Here is a 19,361-nt window from a genome sequence, read left to right on the forward strand (position 1 = left end):
GGAAAAGTTTTGCCTTGGCCAGAGCCTTTCTAGGGGGTTCCCCCGTGCCACGGGGTACCTCCGACATCACAGCCTCGAAAGACTTAGAGTGAAATGGCGTCGACATCGAGTGAATTGGTGTAGACGTCGAGCACGGCGCCAACAACATTGACGGCTTCCACATAGGCATCGAGGGTGGAGTCCCGAGCGTGTCCTTCAACAGCCTGGACGCCGATGACATCGTCGACTTAGTCCGTGGTGGAGGATCGAGAGAGTCCGATGACATCGGTGCCACCGGCGTTGACCTCTTCTTCGAAGACTTCACAGGTGCACACGGGCACGAGCGCGTCGAGGACCGGGACCTGGAACGGGCATGACTGGAACGATTTCCCTTGTCCGAGCCGGACCTCTCCCGGGAATCATGCCGACCACCCGAGCCCGAAGGAGTACGAGCGGTGTCTCCAGTACGGTCATGACTGACCCCACTCAGAAGTGCAGAAGGACCAGAGGCCTGCGATTCAAGTATCGCCAACATTTTCTTCCTGAAGGAAGCCCATTCCTCCGGAGAGGAATGCTTGGTGGGATAAGAAACCCGCTGACGGGCGGAGTCCTCAGTCGAGGACGGGGAAGGCGAGCGATGACGGCGCTTCCGGGAGTGCCTCGAAGAGGCAGAGGAGTGGCGGGACCCATTCTGGGACCAAGACCCCCTAGACTTACGACTACGATGCAGAGAGTCACCCCTCAAATCGTCCGTCGAAAGCCCAGTGGACCTCGCCTTCCAGGGCTTGGACACCTTACCGACCGACAGCTTCTTCTTACGTTCCTGCAAGGCCTTGGACATAAGCGACTTGCAGTCGACACAATCATCCGTGTCGTGGGCCTCCGTAGGGCACCAGAGGCAGGCGTTGTGCGAGTCCAACACTGACATCTTGGACCCGCAGTCCCCACACTTCTTGAAGCCCGGACGCGGGGTGGAAGAAGAGGAAGACATCCCGACAATACTTCACAAACTAACAGGTTCGAAGAACTGAAAGAACAGAAACTCCATCAAGGCGCGCCGAGATCTCCAAAGCGAACACGTTCGCGGAAAAACCGGAACTGAGGCTACGGGCGTCGTGCGTCCTACTTATAACATCTGGTGACGTCCGCCTTTGGAGGAGGCCCTTGAGGACGGCATATCGGCATCATTGATGCAGGACACAGACGCCGAAATATTTTCTGAAGCAGCACAGCTGTGGTGATTACTGTCATAGATATGGAATACGTCGGAGGATCCAATCCCCTCGATACCTTCTCTTGCATAAACCAAGAGTAGTAAAGTGAAATTGACTTCACTTACCTTGTTCCCTTTGTAGACCCAGCACATGCCATCTAATGTGGAGTGATGGTGGGTTACTTAGTATCCCCTTTGTCTTCCTTCTCATGTAACATTTGATATGTTACCCTTACTACGTTTATGGCTGGTGGCAGTGGTTTAATTTTCCTACCATTGTGCGTTTTCACTGCAGGCTGAATCCTCAGCTGCAGTATTGTAACTTTCACATCTTCAAAGCAAGGACCAAATCACATTTTCATTAACAACTTTAGTTATCTTTATCACACCAAAACAGTTTTAGCATGGTTACATGGGGTGAACCACCCGAGTTGCAGACTCCTCCAAAGCCTTAGGTGCGAATGCGCCTTTAGACAACCTGTCTGTAGCCGTGTACTTTTTTTATGGGGACGCCTTTGTGAAAGGAAAACCCAGTCGCATGCCGAGAAGACTGTTGCGGGGAGGGCCCCCGACAATGAGGTTTGGCAGGCACTGAAGTATTTGGCGGGCCTGTTGGCGTCCGGCACCTTAGACATGTCCGTCAAGGAGGCCTTAGGGTTTGTGTGTTTTGCCTTGGGTGGTGCGTGTGTGCCCCTGTTGCCAGGGTGTGAACTCCCCATAAAAGAAGCAGTGGTCTGATAGAGCCGGGACAGGCATCTGGGAACCAGAGGGTTACGCCAAAAGTTCTATGGCTTCCAGGTCAGAGATATGGCGACCGCTAGAGTCCTCGTCATCAGAGGAGACAGCCAGTGCTCCAGATAAGATTGAGGTGGGAGTATTTTACACATGATTTTTCAAATTAGAGAGTAAATGCAATTTCAAGAGTAAAAATGAGTTTTCTCCTCTGCAAGAGAGTAAAACGTATCCAACATACACCCAATGCATACGTAAATCAGACCCATAAAATCAGACCCAAAGACCAAGAGAGTTGTAGATCAAAGTTGTCTGGCTTGTCTTTAACCATTTTATTAAACTTGTGGAAAATATTCTGCCATAAAATAACTTGTAAGTACGTGCTACATACACACCTTAATTTTCAAAATTCTGGCCCCTAGAAAGGCTGTTAAAAACTACTATAGATAGAGACCAATGTATATCTTGCAGAGGGAGTGTGAGTAAGCAAGTGTTGGCATAGGATTTACTTACAGGAACTTGCACACAATCTCAGCAACAGTCACAACCTGCTAAGCTACCTTCCCGGCTGTCTGCTGCAGGAAATTAATGTGGATCCCCACATTATGTACAAAACCAAAAACATGATTCTGGCAATTACAGTTGGGAGGAAATGCAGACAAGTGCATAAGTTGCAGACTGGTCCCAGATCCCTGCTTCAACACTGAAGTGTGTGATCCTGGGCAACTAATTTTGCCACTGTGCCTTTTAACAAAAACAAATGTTTATAACAAGTGATTTATTGCCAACTAGCTACTACTCAAAAAAGCCTGACTGACCCCTTTTCCACTATTTGCACTATACCATTAATAGTGACCATTTATATAACGCACATGACAAAGGGCCCAATTCATTGAGCGTTTTCCAATGGGCTGTTGCCATTATAAAAGGTTTCTGTGAATTAGGCCCAAAGTGTATACGTCTCGTGGCTTACTCCTTGCTGCTTCAATATAAATTCACATGAACTCCGAGTAGTAATAACTCGCCTGCACCCTCCCCCATCTTCTACTTCCATCATGGGTGAGCAGTCTTGATTGTCCGATAGGTTTCTTCCAAGATAGTCAAGAATCTGCATCTCCGGCATGAAACACATCACAGCCAATTTAGCCCGTAATCGCTAATCACATCAGGGGGATTAAAGAGTGGTGGAAGGGGGAAAAAAAAAAGGAACCACTGGTACTCTTGGCTGCATCCAAAAACGAGGGAGTGGGGTGGCCAGACAGATGGGGCGGGTAGGCAAGGGGGGAGTGTGGGACGGGACCAGGATCACAAACCTTGCCTGAACTGTGAAGCAGGGATTTTAATCCACTCTGCAAATTTGACCACATAGCTTCCAAGGTTTACTTGGTACAAATAGTTTGGATTTCAAGGCCAACAGTAATGTCTTATAGAGTTTACTTACAAAAAACACTCATTGCATAATAACGCCACATGACAACATGTAAATCCTTACAGCTGAGTGTTAAGCCAAAAGAATATCATTGTGGCTTTAATGTTCACGTCCTGAATGGTACACTATAAATCCCAGAATGCAAGATAATCTCAGCCTGAAAGATCTAGTTAACCCCACAGTACTTTCAGTGATTTAAGACTCGTAATAAAAGATGTTATATAATAAACTCAGATATGGAGATTCTTTGCAACAAACCTCCAGCTCATTGTTATTCATGATGTTGTAAAAGTTTTGATTAGTGATTTAAAGCAACTTTATTTTTTTTGCGTGTCAATCTAGCAGACATCATAGATATATAAAGCGTCCGTTTAATGTGTTAATATAAACACATAATTAAATGGGCGCTTTGGGTTGCTCACTTTATCATGCATATGAAAGGCTCTGCCACTGATAAGAAATGTTTGCTGGTGCAGACCCAAGACACCTTTTGCACTCTAGTGCCATCTAGTGGAGGAAAGTAGGCTTTTTAATGAAAATAAAGCGTAAACAGTACGCAGAAGAAAATTAAATGCTCCGTAATGGCCATAATTGCACGCATGAAATGGCCCTATACGCAGCTAATCTGGAGGGCTGGAGACAGCACCAATTGGGAAACTTTCGGCCTGCATCGCGTAGGCCGCCCACCCCTCTGTCTGCCTGTCCTTTAACATCGTGGGATGAAAGTTTGCAGTACTTAAAGGAATGCTCATCATGGTCATGAGGTAAGCACCTATTGTATCTGCAATGGGCATTTTGCATGGCAAGATAGAAAAAATTAAATGGTGTCCTCTCCATATCAGAGATAGAAGGCGGCACCCGGAAAGAGGGGGAAAAGGTAGTGCATTCTGAAAAAGAAACAAAGGGCCCCACTCGCCCTACTGCAAGGGCCTGACCAGTCGCCAAACAGCAGTGGATGTCTTCGGGGTACAAGCCCACGAAGGAGTCGAAAAGAAAGTAGCAAAGACTAGACCATTGGTCGTGGGACTAAGTAAGTAATGAGCAGTATCAACTCTTGCAAGCTCTGCATAAGGCGACCAACTAGTTGGGCAGAAAAATCAATCTAAGGGACCTCGACAAGTGAGGGATTTTGGGTACACAACACGTCATGTTAGGGATAGTGTTACAATCATGCCCATGTAAATGTCCCCTTTCAATCTTTGAAAGAAAGATGCAATACTCTTTATCACTAGATAAGATTAACGAGCATCAGTAATTTATTTAAATATACACAAGCAAAGCTAAAATGCAGACAAGTAGCAATAACATTCAATGTGAAATGTAACAAATTAATATAAGAAACAATGCAGGAGTGTAACTTTATATGCTTCACATATACATCACAAAGTGACGTCAATTCGGGTCAGTATCAGCATTATATACACCACCCTTTGTTAAATTTAGATGGAGGGAATTTTCAGAATTCAGTAAAAATACAACTAGCAACTGTTACTAACAAGTACACGTTCTCGAAGTGATATATGTAGTCTGTTTCCTAGCAATAAAAATGTCACAATTAAAACCTATGGAGGAACAATCTGATCAATAAGATGGACCTTTGGGGCTGCCAAAGACAAGTGGACAGTTCCAGTTCTGATTAACATCTTGAGATAAAATCAGAACCAGTCCGTGGTTCTCGAAGAAACAGGAGCTCAAGGGGTAGCCTACCTGATAGTGGACAAGCTGCAAGGCCTGCACAGGAGTTGAGGTCAACTCTCAATTGAAGAAAAGTGCACTTCCCAAGCCTGGAAGCAACGAAAATGCCACAAGGTAATTCCAACCCAAGCCACACAGTACCTTAAAAGTGCACCTAGAAGTAAGGCAGCTAAAATGTCTTCCTGCTCCTTCGTCGAGGGGACGAAAGAAGGAAGGACGGGGTTCCTCTGGCGGTCTTCTGCACCAGTACCCTGGAGAAGGTGTTGGCAGCAATTGATTCAGCTCACTCCAGCTGCATTGTGGTTTTAGCGCCTTTTTCATGGTGCCAGAAATGCCAAGAAGAAACTAACATCGGTTGGATTCTCTTTGATTACTCGGTCCTGAACTCTGGCGATGGACTACTGATGAAGAATTTCCGCCTCTGGAGGTCCACACGGATGCCGGTAAAGTTTCAGCCAGATTCGATCTTTGGAAAACAATGCACTAGATAGTGGTCCAGGTACCCCAGGTATTGGGATTCTGCAGCTCAGGAAAGAAAGTCAGGGGATGGCCCTAAAGGATGAGGCTAGTTGGTCCCACCAGCCTAACGGAGGAAGTCGTCCTTTGGTGGGTCTTCCTCATTGATGTGAAGACTAGGACATCACAGCTGCAGGGCTCCACTGGTGCCTTCGCGGTCCTGGAAGGTGCGACTTACTAGTATTGTGAACTGTAGTTCTCACAAGGTGTGTTTAAACATAAGGAGAAGTCCAGGGGACTTTTCATTGACACTGCACATAGGGTGATGGGTGTCACAAAGCAAAAATAAAATAAAAATCCCAGTCAGAGAAAGTGAGTGGCAAAATGTTCCACTCACTCAGGAGTTTAAAATCAAAACATTCCAGAGTCCAGAAAAATTGCTGCTGGTCTCAGGTCAAACGGAATTAGCACAGAAAATGAAAATTTGCCCCAACATTAGTTATGTCTTAAGTCAAGTTTTGTTCACTGGATATATTATACACACATTTGGAGAGTAGAATAGGTAATGTTAGCCAGCATGTCACATGCCACAATACCAGCCTGTAGCCATCCCCGAAGGTCCACCTCCAGAAACATGTAAGTGGTTGACTGCATTCTTGTGAGATGCCAGACAGACTTGGATTACTAAAATCTTATGCATGTATAAAATACTACAGACCTAAAAAGGCAGAACATTATCTGGTGCACAAATGCATGCTTACTAGCCAATTTGCACACCTAAATTCATTGCTCATTAGCTCTAAACTTTAAGTGAACTCCCAGAGATGGATACTGGGTGGTGCATTGGTGGTTTTTTCCACGCATATTTAACCCTACCATAATGTTGAAGGTGAGTGTATGCCCAATATTACTTACAAGTAACAGTCTTTCTGTAGCTTGTACCTGCTTAGAATCACATGTTTAACCTCTTGTGGTTGGCGCAGAGTATTCCATATTGTTTTTTCAAAATCCTAATGGGCATCGACAGGGAATATCTGCAACACTATCCCTACTCTATGGGTACCCATGACCCTTGCAGGTTCACAAGCTCCAGAAAGTATACTTCTATTTAGTAGTGTGTTGTCCTTAATAATAGTGTTATTTTGTACATCGTCTTAATAGTCAACCACACACAGCATAAAGCCTACCTCCTACAGGTTCCAAGCCTTACTGCTCCACCACAGAGCTAGGTTAAAACTATGTAAACACGGTCTGGTTTACTAAAATTGCCTACTGAACAGACACTGTCTAGAGTAGGTTCTGAAAACCCCTCAACACTGACATACAGAAATCTACACATTTGAAATAACCAATCACTGTTGGTAACAATTTAGCCACAATTGCGTTGGCTTTGTACAGGCTGCTTGTTAACTGGTCCATTTAATTAGTTCGGTGTTTGTACCAAAATATTTATGTGCAGTGAAAATCTATTTCAAATTTTGCTGACAATTGGAAGAGATAGTGAGCAGGGGTGAGGGGAATACCTTATGGTCGACAGAACTGTCAAATTAGCTCACAAAAAAAGCAATACAATTTAGGAACTGAAAAGTGCAAATATTGATCAGTACCTTTTCCTGTGAGGGGAAGTTTCTTGGTGCCAGTCAGTTTTTCCCATCTGTACTGCAATGGAGGTGTGCCTTCTTTCGCTTCACACTTTAGTTTAAGGTCACTGCCAATCTCCTGAGTTCCATCAACATAGCACTTCATCTTTCCAGGTCTTTCTATGAAAAAAGAAATTTACATGGAAACGGATTAGACACATGTATATAAATTTGAAGCCGTTTATATATATATTACACTGATACCTGCAAAACAAGAGTGAATAAGCATCCTAGTCACCGAGTCTGTGCTTTGCTTTCAGATACCAATAGCCAACTTTGTAAGCAATTGTCCACTTTAACAGTATGCCTAGTATTAATATTAATTGAAGCTGCATCAAATTAAAAAAGTGTACATATAACTAGGTTTCCAAAGAGCATGTTCTCACTCAGACGGCAGCACCTGCTTGTGCCCCACCATCTAGAGACCTGACCCTTGCCATTGATTGGCTGCGGGCAACTCCAACCCGGATACTGGCTAAAAGGAGGACACCTGCAATCGTTCATATCAGAACAAAGACCCTTAAGAAGTAGAGCAGCCCACTAAAGACTAAGACTTGTCATTTGAAGATCAACATCCCTTTTCTTCACTAGTCCGGCAAAGCCAGGTCTCTACAGATCTCCAGAAGTCCTTCATCAGTCCTTTGACACCCGGACCGGTGGAACAAACAGTCCCAACTCGAAGATCCGATTGCTTCCCTGGTTGGAACAGTGCCAGAACCATACTATGGGCTAGTCAGACTTCCTTCTGGTCTCTGGCCATTACACCCTCAAGAGTGCAATGTCCAGAGTTTAGCTTATGGACAAGAAGCATTTACCTAAAGGTGCTGTTCTATGGACTATAAAGGCCTCAGGGCAGTTTTTCTAAAACTGTACCCGAGGCAATACACAAACTCCACTCTTATTAGAGTGCTGTACCACCAGAGAAAGTTGGGTAGCGATAACAGCAGCCAGGCTGAGAGGGTTGTAGATCTGTACAAAAATTGTAGCATACATATGGTCCAAAGAAACCATATGTTTCTTATGTACACTTATGTATTGTAAAAATACAATACAGTAAAAACTAGTTTATTTTATATGCATGTGGGCAATTAAATCTTTGCAAAGTTAAGTAGTATATCGTAACTCCTAAACACAATTATACAAATCAAAACGATACTATAGGGTGTGCAACTCAAAACAGAACCTTATTTAGGAGTGTGCAGTTCCAAGGCGAGTAAAACCTAGTGATAAACATTTAGAATGGCAACATGCTATTTAAGGGGAGTAAAAACCAAATTAGAATTTTAGAAAGACAACTTAATTCAATGGAGGTAGACCTAATGGTAATACCCTGCTATGTTATCACTTACAAGATTACTACAGTTATACCAACATGGTTACAAATATACACACACCCTGAAATATATGCAACCATTCTTCTTGCAGAATGGATACAGTTACACAGATGATTTTCAGAACACAGTTCAAAGATGACATGCACTACTTACTGTAAAATCATTTCTGATGGTTGTATCTGCTTAGATTCACATGCTGTGCATAGTCCGACATCCAGTGGTAACCACAGAGTATTGCATCTGGTCTTTCAAGTATCGAAAGGGGTCATCGACATGGGCGTGCCTGTAACACTATCCCTACGTGATGTATAGTGTATCCAAGAACCCTCACGCGTCGAGGTCCCTGTGATTGTATTTTTCGGCCAAGAGGGAGCCTTATGACTATCGTGAGTGAGTACAGAAAAGAGAGCGAGACAGTAGTAAGACATCTGTGCTCCTTCAATCCGAGCGGGGAGGAAGGGTGGGCGCATGTGAAACTAAGCAGATACAACCATCAGAAATGCTTTTACGGTAAGTAATGCATGTCTTCTCATGTTTGTCAATCTGCTTAGAATCACATGCTGCGCATAGACGAGCGAGCATTAACCGGAGTTGGAGGTGGGTTGTGAGAAGTAACAGTAGTAAAAAGGGGTCTTAGTACTGTCGGTCCCACCCGAGAATCAGACCTAGAATGAGTGTCTAGGCAGAAAATCCATCCAGTAGTTTGGGCTGTAGGCGTAAACAGTTTTTTTCTCCATTCAGTCTATGGGAAAACAATTTTTGGGACCCCCCCCCCCCCCCCCCCTCACCAAACTTTGCACAAAAATTCAGAGTGGGCCATATACTGTTTTTGAAAGTTTGGTGTGGATTCGTCCAGGGGGAGCGAAGTTATAAGCCGCCCAAAAAGTGCTCTTCCTGTGGGAATAGCAACTTAACCATAACTACACAGCCACTACCGTGGCTGTGAAATATATCACACACACAGATAGACAATCTTTAAAAAGCAGCAAATGACAATGCATTACTTACCGTAAAAGCATTTCTGATGGTTGTATCTGCTAAGATTCACATGCTGTGCATAGTCCGACATCCAGTGGTCACTGCAGAGTATTGCATTTTGTTTTTCGTAGTCGAAAAGGGGACGTCGACAAAGCGTATCTGTAACACTATCCCTATAGTATCGTGCCTTGTACCCACAATCCGTCACGCGTTGAGGTCCCTCTGTTTGCATTTTCTCTGCCCCGAGGGATCCTATTAGACGTGAGTAAAGAAAAGAGAGATAAAGAAGGTCTATGTTCCTTCCATCCGAGCGGGGAAGGGTGGGCGCATGTGAATCTAAGCAGATGCAACCATCAGAAATGCTTTTACGGTAAGTAATGCATGGTCTTCTGATGTTTGTTAATCTGCTTAGAATCACATGCTGTGCATAGACTAGTGAGCAGTACCCGGAGTTGGAGGTGGGTTGTGAGAAGAAACAGTAGAAAAAAGGTGTCTTAATACTGCTCGTCCCACCTGGGAATCAGATCTAGAGTGGGCATCTAGACAGTAGTGTTTTGTAAAGGTGTGTACAGAACTCCAGGTTGCCACTTTGCAGATGGACTCTATAGGGACATTTGCAATGAATGCCATGGAAACCCAGTGCCTCGAGTAGAATATGCTCTTCGCAAGTGTGACAGTGATGCATTGGACAATCAATCTTGATATAGTGGATTTTGAAACTGCATCTCCTCTTCCTGCTGCCACCGAGACAAAGAACTGATTAGTCTTTCTCAGAGGTCTAGTTCTTTCCATAGAAAACATGACGGCTCTGCGCACATCCAGTGTATGCAGGCTCCTTTCTCCCAAATTTGAAGGGTTTTGAAAGAACGTTGGTAGTTCTATTGATTGGTTGACATGGAATCAAGAAATACATTTTGGTGCAAACCTAGGATGTGTGCGTAGAACCACCTTATCCTTGTGAACTGTTACAAAGGGGTCTAGTATAGAGAACGCTTGTAGTTCACTCTCTCCTAATGGAAGTAATAGCTATTAAGAAAGCAGTTTTAAGAGGGAGGTTCTTAAGGGATGCTTTGTGCATGGGTTCAAAGGGTGAGCCCATAAGTCTGGTAAGTACCACATTTAGGTCCCATCCAGGAGCTGGGTTAGCTATAGGAGGGTGTATCCTCTTTACTCTATCCATGAAGGCTTTAATACCTGGGACTTTCCACCATGACACTGTGTTGAGAAGTGGTGAATGCGGAAAGTACAGCTAGATGAACTTTAATAGAATTAAAGACCAATCTTGAGTCTAATAAGTGAGTCAGGTAAAGAACAATCTGTGTGGGAGAGCAGTCAATGGGGTTGATGCTCTTACCTTTACACCAGATGACGAACCTCTTCCACTTGCTAGAATAGCAGTAACGAGTGTTATGTTTTCTAGCCTCCCTAAGGATGTCCATGCATCTTTGATGGAGCTGTAAATGTCCAAATTCTATGGACCACAGGAGCCAGGCTGCTAGGTTCATGGTCTGCGGGCATGGGTGTATCGTCTTGCCCCTGTCCTGTGACAGCATTTTGTACGGACAGGGTAGTTTCACCGGTGGAGATAGAGACATCTCCATCAGGTGAGCGATCCATTGCTGTCAGGTCCACATAGGGCCACTAGTATCATGGTGACTGGTTCCTGGTGCATCTTGTGCACTATTTTGTTGAGAAGGGGAGTCGGGGGGGAGAAAGCATGAACCAATTTCCCTGACCATGTTATCCAGAGACCGCTCCCCTTGGATCAGTTCTGGGGTACCTGGAGGCGTAATCTTGGCATTGGGAGTTCTCCAGAGTTGCGAACAGATCTATTTCTGGGAATCCCCATTGTGTGAAAACATCAAAGACGATGTCTTCTCGTAACCGCCATTTGAACTCTGCGGGCAGAGGGAAGTCTCTACTGAGTTTTGTCTGCTAGCAGATTGAGTTCCCCTGGTACATGTTGTGACAACAGGAACATGTGTTTGAGAGCCCACTTCCAGATGTTCTGGGACAGCTTGGACATTCCTGGAGAGTGCATGCCCGTTGCTTGTTCAGGTAGTACATGGCTGTGGTGCCGTCCATGAGGACCATCACTGTCTTCCATTGCAGGTGTGCCTGGAAAGCCTTTAGTGCTTTGAAGACTGCTAGCAGTTCCAGCAAGTTTAAGTGTTTGGATGCTACACTCGGAGTCCAAACTCCATGTGCAGTCCGATGGGATAGACGAGCCCCCCGCCCATCCTGTGAGGGATGAGTCTGTGGTTAGAGTGGCTTCCACTGCGGGGGTGGCAAATGGTTTCCCTAATACAAGGTATTCCTTCGACCACCACTGTAGCGAGAGAACCAAGGCCTGCGAGACCACCACTAGATCGTCCCATTGTCCGCTGGCCTGACACCACTGGCTGTTGAGCCACTCTTGCATTGGGCGCATGCGCAGGCGCGCGTGAGGTACCAAATATATACATGACGCCATCATTCCTAGCAAACGCATTGCTTTGCGTACCGTCACCTCTCGACCGGCCACATATTGAAGGGATCTGAAACAGCATATTTTGGACCCTCTCGGAGGGGAAGACGAGGCCGTCCTTTGTTCGAATTAGAGCCCCTAGGAATTGTTTTATCTGGCTGGGGTCTAGGCTGGACTTCTTCTCGTTGATGGAGAAGCCCAGTTGGAACAAAAGGTCTACAGTCTTTTGGATATTTGAGAAGCATGTCTCGTAAGAATCCCCTGTTATGAGCCAATCGTCGAGGTAAGGGTATACTGGGATGGACAACCTGCACAGGTGGGCCGCTGCCACTGCCAGTAGTTTCATGAATACCCTCAGCGGTGATGCTATGCCGAAGGGTAGCACTCTGAACTGGTAGTGTTTGCCCTCTATCATGAACCAGAGTTATTTTCTGTGCGCTGGCAACATTAAAATATGAAAGCATGCATCTTTCATGTCCAGTGTTGTCATGTAATCTCCCTGTAAAAGCAGGGAGGGATTACTTCCTGTAAGGTCACCATGCAAAATTTGAGGTTTGACAAATTTGTTCACTGGGCGCAGATCTAATACAGGGCGCTTGGTTAAGTCCTTTTTGGGTACAAGGAAGTACACTGACTAAATACCTTTGGTTACTTGTGATAGAGGCACAACCTCTATGGCTCCTTTTAGTAGCAGCAGTTCCACTTCTTGAAGAAGGATGGCGAGGTGCTCCAGTGATAGGCGTCGTCCTCTTGGGGGGTCTCTACGTGGAGGACCGACTGAATTCTATGCAGTAACCGCGGGCTATAGTTGACAATACCCAGCGGTCTGATGTTCTTCCCTACCATGCTGGTAGGAAAGATGTTAACCGGCCCCCGACCGGCAATGCATGGGAGGGGACCCGAACCTTTGGGTCATTTGGTGTTGGTAGCCGGGGAACCTCTGGGAGTCGGGCCCCGACCTCTACCCTTGCCATGGCGTTGTCCTCTTTGCATGTATTGGCCACTGGTTCCCCGAGTAGAGGACCAGTTGCCTGCAGTGTACTGCTGTTGTTGACGTTGGCCTCAAAAAAAGCATTTGTTGCCGAATCCTCGCTTATTGGGCGGCCTTGAGATCTGGTCTAAAGTCTTTAGGGTGTCGAAATCCTTCTTCGCGGTCTACAGTGCGTCGTCCACCGCTTTCCCAAAGAGGTTAGAATCCTCTATTGGTTTGTTAATGAGTGATGCCTGGGTTTCTGGGGCTTAAAAACAGAGTTGCAGAGCCAGATATGACACTTCATAAGTATCCCCTGGACTAAAGAACGGCCAGCCGTTTCTGCAGCATCAAGTGTGTTTTTAATGATGCTCTGGTTAACCAGAGTTCCTTCTGTTAGTGGTTAACAAGCGGGTTCTTAAAGGCTCAGGGACTTCGAGGTCTTGGTGTAACTTTCCTCATTGGGAATCAGCATAACTTGCCAGTAAGGTATTATTGGCAATTCTGGTGGAAAAAGCTGCCGAGGCTGTAATTCTCTTACCCAGGGCATAGAGTTTTTTCTTCCTTGTCTGGGGGTGCTTTGCTAGTTGATAGCGGAACCCCTGCCCTTTTCCTTGTGGTAGTTACCACAAAGGAATCTGGTATTGACTGACCCTGAATGTAGAATGGGCCGAAGGAGAGGGAGTAAATGGTTTTCAATTCTAGGGTTGACCCCTCAAACCAACACAGGTGTAGACAGCGATGGGATGATTTGTCTCTTAACTGAGGCGAGGGGGGGAATGGTCTGGCTAGTGGGAGGTTTTTCCTTAATGATTTTTTCAACAAAATCGGGAGTCATTTCCCCAGTCTCAATTTCAAAGTGGGCTGCTGCTTTCCGTAGTAGCGCGTTGGTAGTTGGTCATCTATAGGTGACGGGTTCCTGAACGGTGTGGTTTAGGGAGAGGAAAGGTTCAGGATCACAGGGTCTGTAGACGCTGTTGGGGACTGCCAAGGCTGTGAGCCACCTGCATCTGGGTCTTCTTCGAAGCCCCCCCCCCCCACCTATGTCGGGGTTTTCCTCAAAACCTTCGAGGTTCTGTTGGTCTTCACTATTTAAGAACTCCTCATCCTCTTGGAAGTGAGAGTCTTCTTCAGTGAGGTCATACGTATTAGTCTCAATTTGAAGGGGGTCAAATAGTCTGGGATAGTTAGCCCTGGGGTCCTCCTGAAGTACCTCCCTTGGCCTCTTGGGTGTTTTATGTTCAGGGGTGGACATACATCTATCCAGCTTGTCCATACATGATTGCAATCTCTCAAATGTCCAATGTGGTAACCCAGAATGGTCTGGAGGTGAAAAAGGAGGCTCCTCTGCCTGTAGCCATCTAGATCTGTCCCATAACGTCAAGGATAAAGTTCCTTCGTCTTCTGAGAAACTTTCTCGTAGGCTAGGGCCTTCCTTCGACGGCGGGATCGGTCCCCGACCTTGTGATCAGGTTTCGGCGTATCACTCGTCGTCCGTCTCTGGCTGTCAGTGGAAACTATACGAGCCAACCTCTCGACTATTAATTTCTCCATCAAGGGTTCGTCTGGTGTCGTGCTGGGTGCTGCTGAGTCTCTCAAAGCTGAGTCTCTCCACAGCGGTCGCACTCTTACGAGGCATGTTGCCTGGCGTTTTGGTGGTAGTGCCCTTGTCTGCTGGTAGCCCAGTGGCTAGTCGCGTCTGTGGTGGCAGGGAGGGCTTGCAACCCTTACGGTCGGTGGAGGACGCCAGTGGGCCCGGCCTCTCCGTTGGCGCTAGGGCTTTCTTCGTCTTTGACAAAGAAGTGCCGTGGGTTGTGCGCTTATGTTTACGTTTTCTGTGTTCGTCAGTGTCGCTGGGGTGTTCACCCCCATAAGTAGGGCGTGAGCCGAACTTGTCGGGGCTGGGGACAGGCGCTGAGAAGCAGGTATGCTCCTTAGAGAGGTCTACAACCTCCGAAACGGAGGTTGGTTATCACTGTCTTCGTCACACTCGGCAGCAGCGGGTGAGGAATTAACTGTAGACATAGCATAGGCTGCCCACCTCTTGACCCTGCGGTCCTTTAAAGTGTTTTGGCGAAGAAGTTTACAGGCCACACAGCCGTCCTCGTTGTGGTAGAGGGTTAAGCAACGGTTGCACCGCTTGTGCTCATCTTTCCATGTGAATTTGCCCTTACAGCATGGGCAAAATCTAAACTGAGTCCTCTCCATAGCTGAGAATACATTTAAAAGTGATGACGACCCCGAAGGAAAGGGGGTGAAAGAGAAGAACAAGTTACTTTCTTACCTGGTAACGTTCTTTCGATGGGATGTTCCGACGACGTATTCCATATCTATGACAGGTAATCACCACAGCTGTGCTGCTTCGGAATTTTTTTTGGCGTCTGCGTCCTGTGTCGATGACGTCAATGCGCCGTCGTCGAGGACCTCCTCCGACGTCATCCGATGTGATAAGTAGGACGCACATAGCCTCAGTTGTAGTTTTTTCCCCCCAGAACGTGTGACATTAGTCAACTGCCAATCAGACACAAAGCCTTGCGGAACGTAAGCTGCAATCGCTAAAGAAATTCTGCAGCGGGGAAGGTAGGGAGGGTGCGATATGGAATACGTCGTCGGACCATCCCATCGAAAGAACGTTACCAGGTAAGAAAGTAACTTGTTCTTCGAGGAGATTGGGTCCTCTATGACAGACTCCCAAAGCAGTACCAGAGCAAGGAGGAGGGAAAGAATTTAGAATCAAAATTTAGAATTGCCAATCAAATAGCAGAGCAAAGGACCGCCTTGCCAAAGGCCAGATCCTGTCCCCGGATGTAATCGAGGGAATAGTGACGTACAAATGTATGTACAGAAGCCCAGGTGGTTGCATCACAGATGTTGCGAATAGGAACACCCCTCTGCAGGGCAGTAGATGTAGCCATACCCCTGGTAGAATGGGCCCGCAAGCCAGCCGGTGGGTCCTTACCCCGCCAAGCGGTAACACTCAGCGATGGCCAAAATAATCCAGCGAGACAAAGTGTTTCGTCACAGCTTGTCCCAAATGCTTTCCAGCGTAACCAATAAAGAGTTGATTGTCCACTCTGACCCGGGACATGCGTGAAACATAAAAGCTTTAAGCTCTCCTAGGATCAAGCCTATGGAGCCTCTCCTCTTCCTTACCAGGATGCGGAGGAGGATAGAATGCCGGAAGAACAACCTTCTGGGCCAAACGAAATTCCGTCACTACCTTCGGAAGAAAAGAAGGACGAACTCCAAGGACAACCCTGTCCTTATGGAAAACAGTGAAGGGTGGCTTAACTGAAAGTGCCTGTAACTCACTCTGCGAGCGGAAGTAGCCGCAACTAAAAACAGTTTTCAGAGTCAACAGCCTCAAAGGGCAAGAATGTAAATGCTCAAACGGAGCACCTATAAGAAACTTAAGAACAAGGTTTAAATCCCAACCGGCCACCAGGAAAGGCGACGGAGGGAACACATTAGTGAGCCCTTTCAGAAACTGCGAAATTAAAGGGATTTTAAAGTAGGAACACTTCACACGAGCACTTAAAGATGGACAGCGCCGACAGGTAAACTTTAATGGTACCCACTTGCAAGCCCGTGGGCCAAAGAAAGTAAAATGGACAGAGCCATCTGGATGTCACATGCAAAAGGATCCACATTCTGAACTCTGCACCAGTCGCAGAATTTACGGCAACGGTACAGAGACTTTGTTGCTGGCCGTCGGGCCGAGAGCAACACCTCCATCACGTATTCAGGGAGGTCCCAATCCTTATACCTCAACCTTTCAGAATCCAAGCGTGAAGGTTGAGGGATCTGACCTCTGGATGGAGAACCTGACCGCCCCCCCCTCCCGTGAGAGCAGATCGTCTCGGTAGGGAAGACGACGTGGAGGGCAGATGGACAAGTCGAGAAGGTCCGGGTACCACGTCCTCCGAGCCCACGCCGGAGCAATGAGGATCATCCGGAAATCGAACTTCTGTAACCTCCGCAGCACTTGCGGGATGACGGGGACTGGAGGAAACCCGTACAGCAGCAGGAATGACCACTCCACCACAAACGCGTCTCCTAAGGCTCCTTTTGGAGGAAATTCCCACGAGCAGGACCTCTCGCACTTCTGGTTGACACTGGAGGCGAAGAGATCCACTTGAGGGGTCCCCCAAAGGGCGAAGATCTCCAGGAGAATCTCCTGAGCCAACTCCCACTCGTGAGAGATCGTACTCTGCCTGCTCAGAGCGTCCGCCGTCACGTTTTCGTCTCCAGCCAGATTAACTGCCGAGATCGAAACTTCCTGCTGGATGGCCCAGAACTTGAGCTGCATCGTCTCCCTGCACAGAGGAAGTGACCCTGCCCCCCCCCCCTTTTTGATGAGGTAGTGCATGGCCACTGTGTTGTCCGTCAGGATCAGGACATTTTTTCCTCGCAGTCGGCAGAAAAGCCTTCAGGGCTAGCCTGACGGCCCTCAGCTCCAACAGATTGATATGGAGTCTGGACTCCGACAGAGACCAACGACCGCTGACTGTCAGCTCGTTGGCATGAGCTCCCCATCCCGTGAGGGATGCATCCGTCACAATCGTCACCTGCGGCCAGCGAAGCCAAAATGGAGCCCCTTTCATCAAGTTGCCTTCGACGGCCCACCACAGAAGGTCCTGGGCGACCGAGGGCGGCACCTGAACCTGGTCCGACATCCTGCCGGAGGACTGCGACCATTGCATCTTGAGTGCCCACTGCAAAGATCTCATCCGCAGGCGAGCCTCTGGCACCAGACGAATGCAGGATGCCATGAGGCCGAGCAACCTCAAGAACCCGAACGCTGGGAGCGTCTGGGCATGTTGAAACTTGTGCACCATCTGCTGGATGTGAAGAGCCCTCACCTGGGGAGGAAAACACTGCCCCAGGGAAGTGTCGAGCACTGCTCCGATGTACTGGAGCCGCTGTGTTGGCGTCAAATGGGACTTCTTTAAATTGAGGGAGAAGCCCAGCCTGTGAAGGGAGTGGCAGGTGACTGATAGATGATCCAGGACTTGGAGAGCTCCCCCCGATCAACCAATCATCCAGGTAGGGGTAGACGTGAATCCTCCCTTGCCTGAGATGCGCTGCCACCACCACCATGAGCTTAGTGAAAACCCTCGGGGCGGAGGTCAATCCGAACGGCAGGTACTTCTTGTGCTTGGGATGGATCGGCACATGGAAGTAAGCATCCTTGAGGTCGAGAGACACCAACCAGTCCTGAAGCTGAAGGGCCTGGAGGACGAGAGAGGGGAACCATCTTGAACTTGTCCTACCTGAGGAGTTTGTTCAAACCGCGCAAGTCCATGATGGGTCTTTCTTTGAAATCAAAAAATAAGGGGAATACCATCCCTTGTTCCTCTCCGCTACAGGCACCAGTTCTATGGCGCCTTTGTCCAGCAGGGCTTGAATTTCCTGCGCAAGGAGCGGATCCGGACTCTGCAAAGGGAGGTTCCCCGGTGGATTGTCGTGAGGCCTCTGCCGAAAGGGAAGACAGTAGCCGTGGCTTATGATCTCCAGAACCTACACATCTGAAGTAATGGCACGCCACTCTACAAGATGCTGCGCCAGCCTTCCCCTAACCGGCGAACCATGGGACATGTCCTCATGACTGAGTGGTAGCGGCTGCGGCGTTACCTGAGGGCAAAGAGGCAACTGCCCGAGCGGCCTTGGCACCACAGGTACCCTGTCGTCCACCTCTGGTACCCCTGCGTTGGCCTCTGACTGCCAGCTCCTCTCGCTTTACTGAAGGAAGAGTAATAGCGAAAGGAACCACCCCTCCATTGCTGTCCCCTAGGACGAAAAGGCGGAGGTTGGCGAACTGCAGCACCCAACGACTTCGCTGCAGCTTTGGAGGTCTGCAACCTCTGAAGGCTCTCGTCAGCCTTGCTGCCAAAAAGGTGTTCACCGTCAAAGGGCATGTTGAGGAGCCAGGACTGCACATCTGGAGCAAACACCGACTTCCGCAACCACGCAAACCTGCGTATCACGGTGCTCGCCGCCATGGACCTGCTGACGCATTCAGCCATGTCCAAACCCGACTGAACGGACTCTCACATGGCATCCTTACCATCCTGGACCATAGCAAGAAAACCATCCAGTTCGTCCCCTTCGGGAATATGTTCAGCCGCTAACGCAACACAGTTCCACAGAGTGTGTGTGAAACGAGACAAGGCACAAATGGAGTTGGCCGCCTGAAGCGTAATACCACCTGAAGAAAACACTTTCTTCGCCCACCCATCAAAACGTTTGTCGTCCCTATCAGGAGGGATGGTAGGGTACGACACCTGCTTTTCCGGGGCTGTCTGCACCACCAAACTCTCCGGAGTGGGGTGCCTGGTCAAGTAGCAGGGGTCGCTACTGGCTGGACGGTATTTTCGTGACAAGGACCTGCCCACCGCCGGGAGACTCTCCACAGCAGTCCAAGCCGCCGCCACCCTCTGTAGAGCCATATGAAACGGCAGTACAGGG

The 19,361-nt window shown here is 47.8% G+C and overlaps 1 protein-coding gene across 2 annotated transcripts in view; it reads right to left on the reverse strand.

The window, feature by feature from the left end:
• CXADR (CXADR Ig-like cell adhesion molecule) overlaps window positions 1-19,361 on the reverse strand; it is a 331,323-nt gene that overhangs the window by 159,219 nt on the left and 152,743 nt on the right. For both annotated transcript variants that reach the window (XM_069636406.1, XM_069636404.1), the window contains exon 4: window positions 7,112-7,264. In XM_069636406.1, the coding sequence (XP_069492507.1) occupies window positions 7,112-7,264 (153 nt within the window). The remainder of the gene's footprint in view (window positions 1-7,111; window positions 7,265-19,361) is intronic.

The sequence above is a fragment of the Ambystoma mexicanum genome, chromosome 7p, assembly GCF_040938575.1.
Source record: "Ambystoma mexicanum isolate Mex_15411 chromosome 7p, UKY_AmexF1_1, whole genome shotgun sequence".
NCBI classification, from domain to species: domain Eukaryota; kingdom Metazoa; phylum Chordata; class Amphibia; order Caudata; family Ambystomatidae; genus Ambystoma; species Ambystoma mexicanum.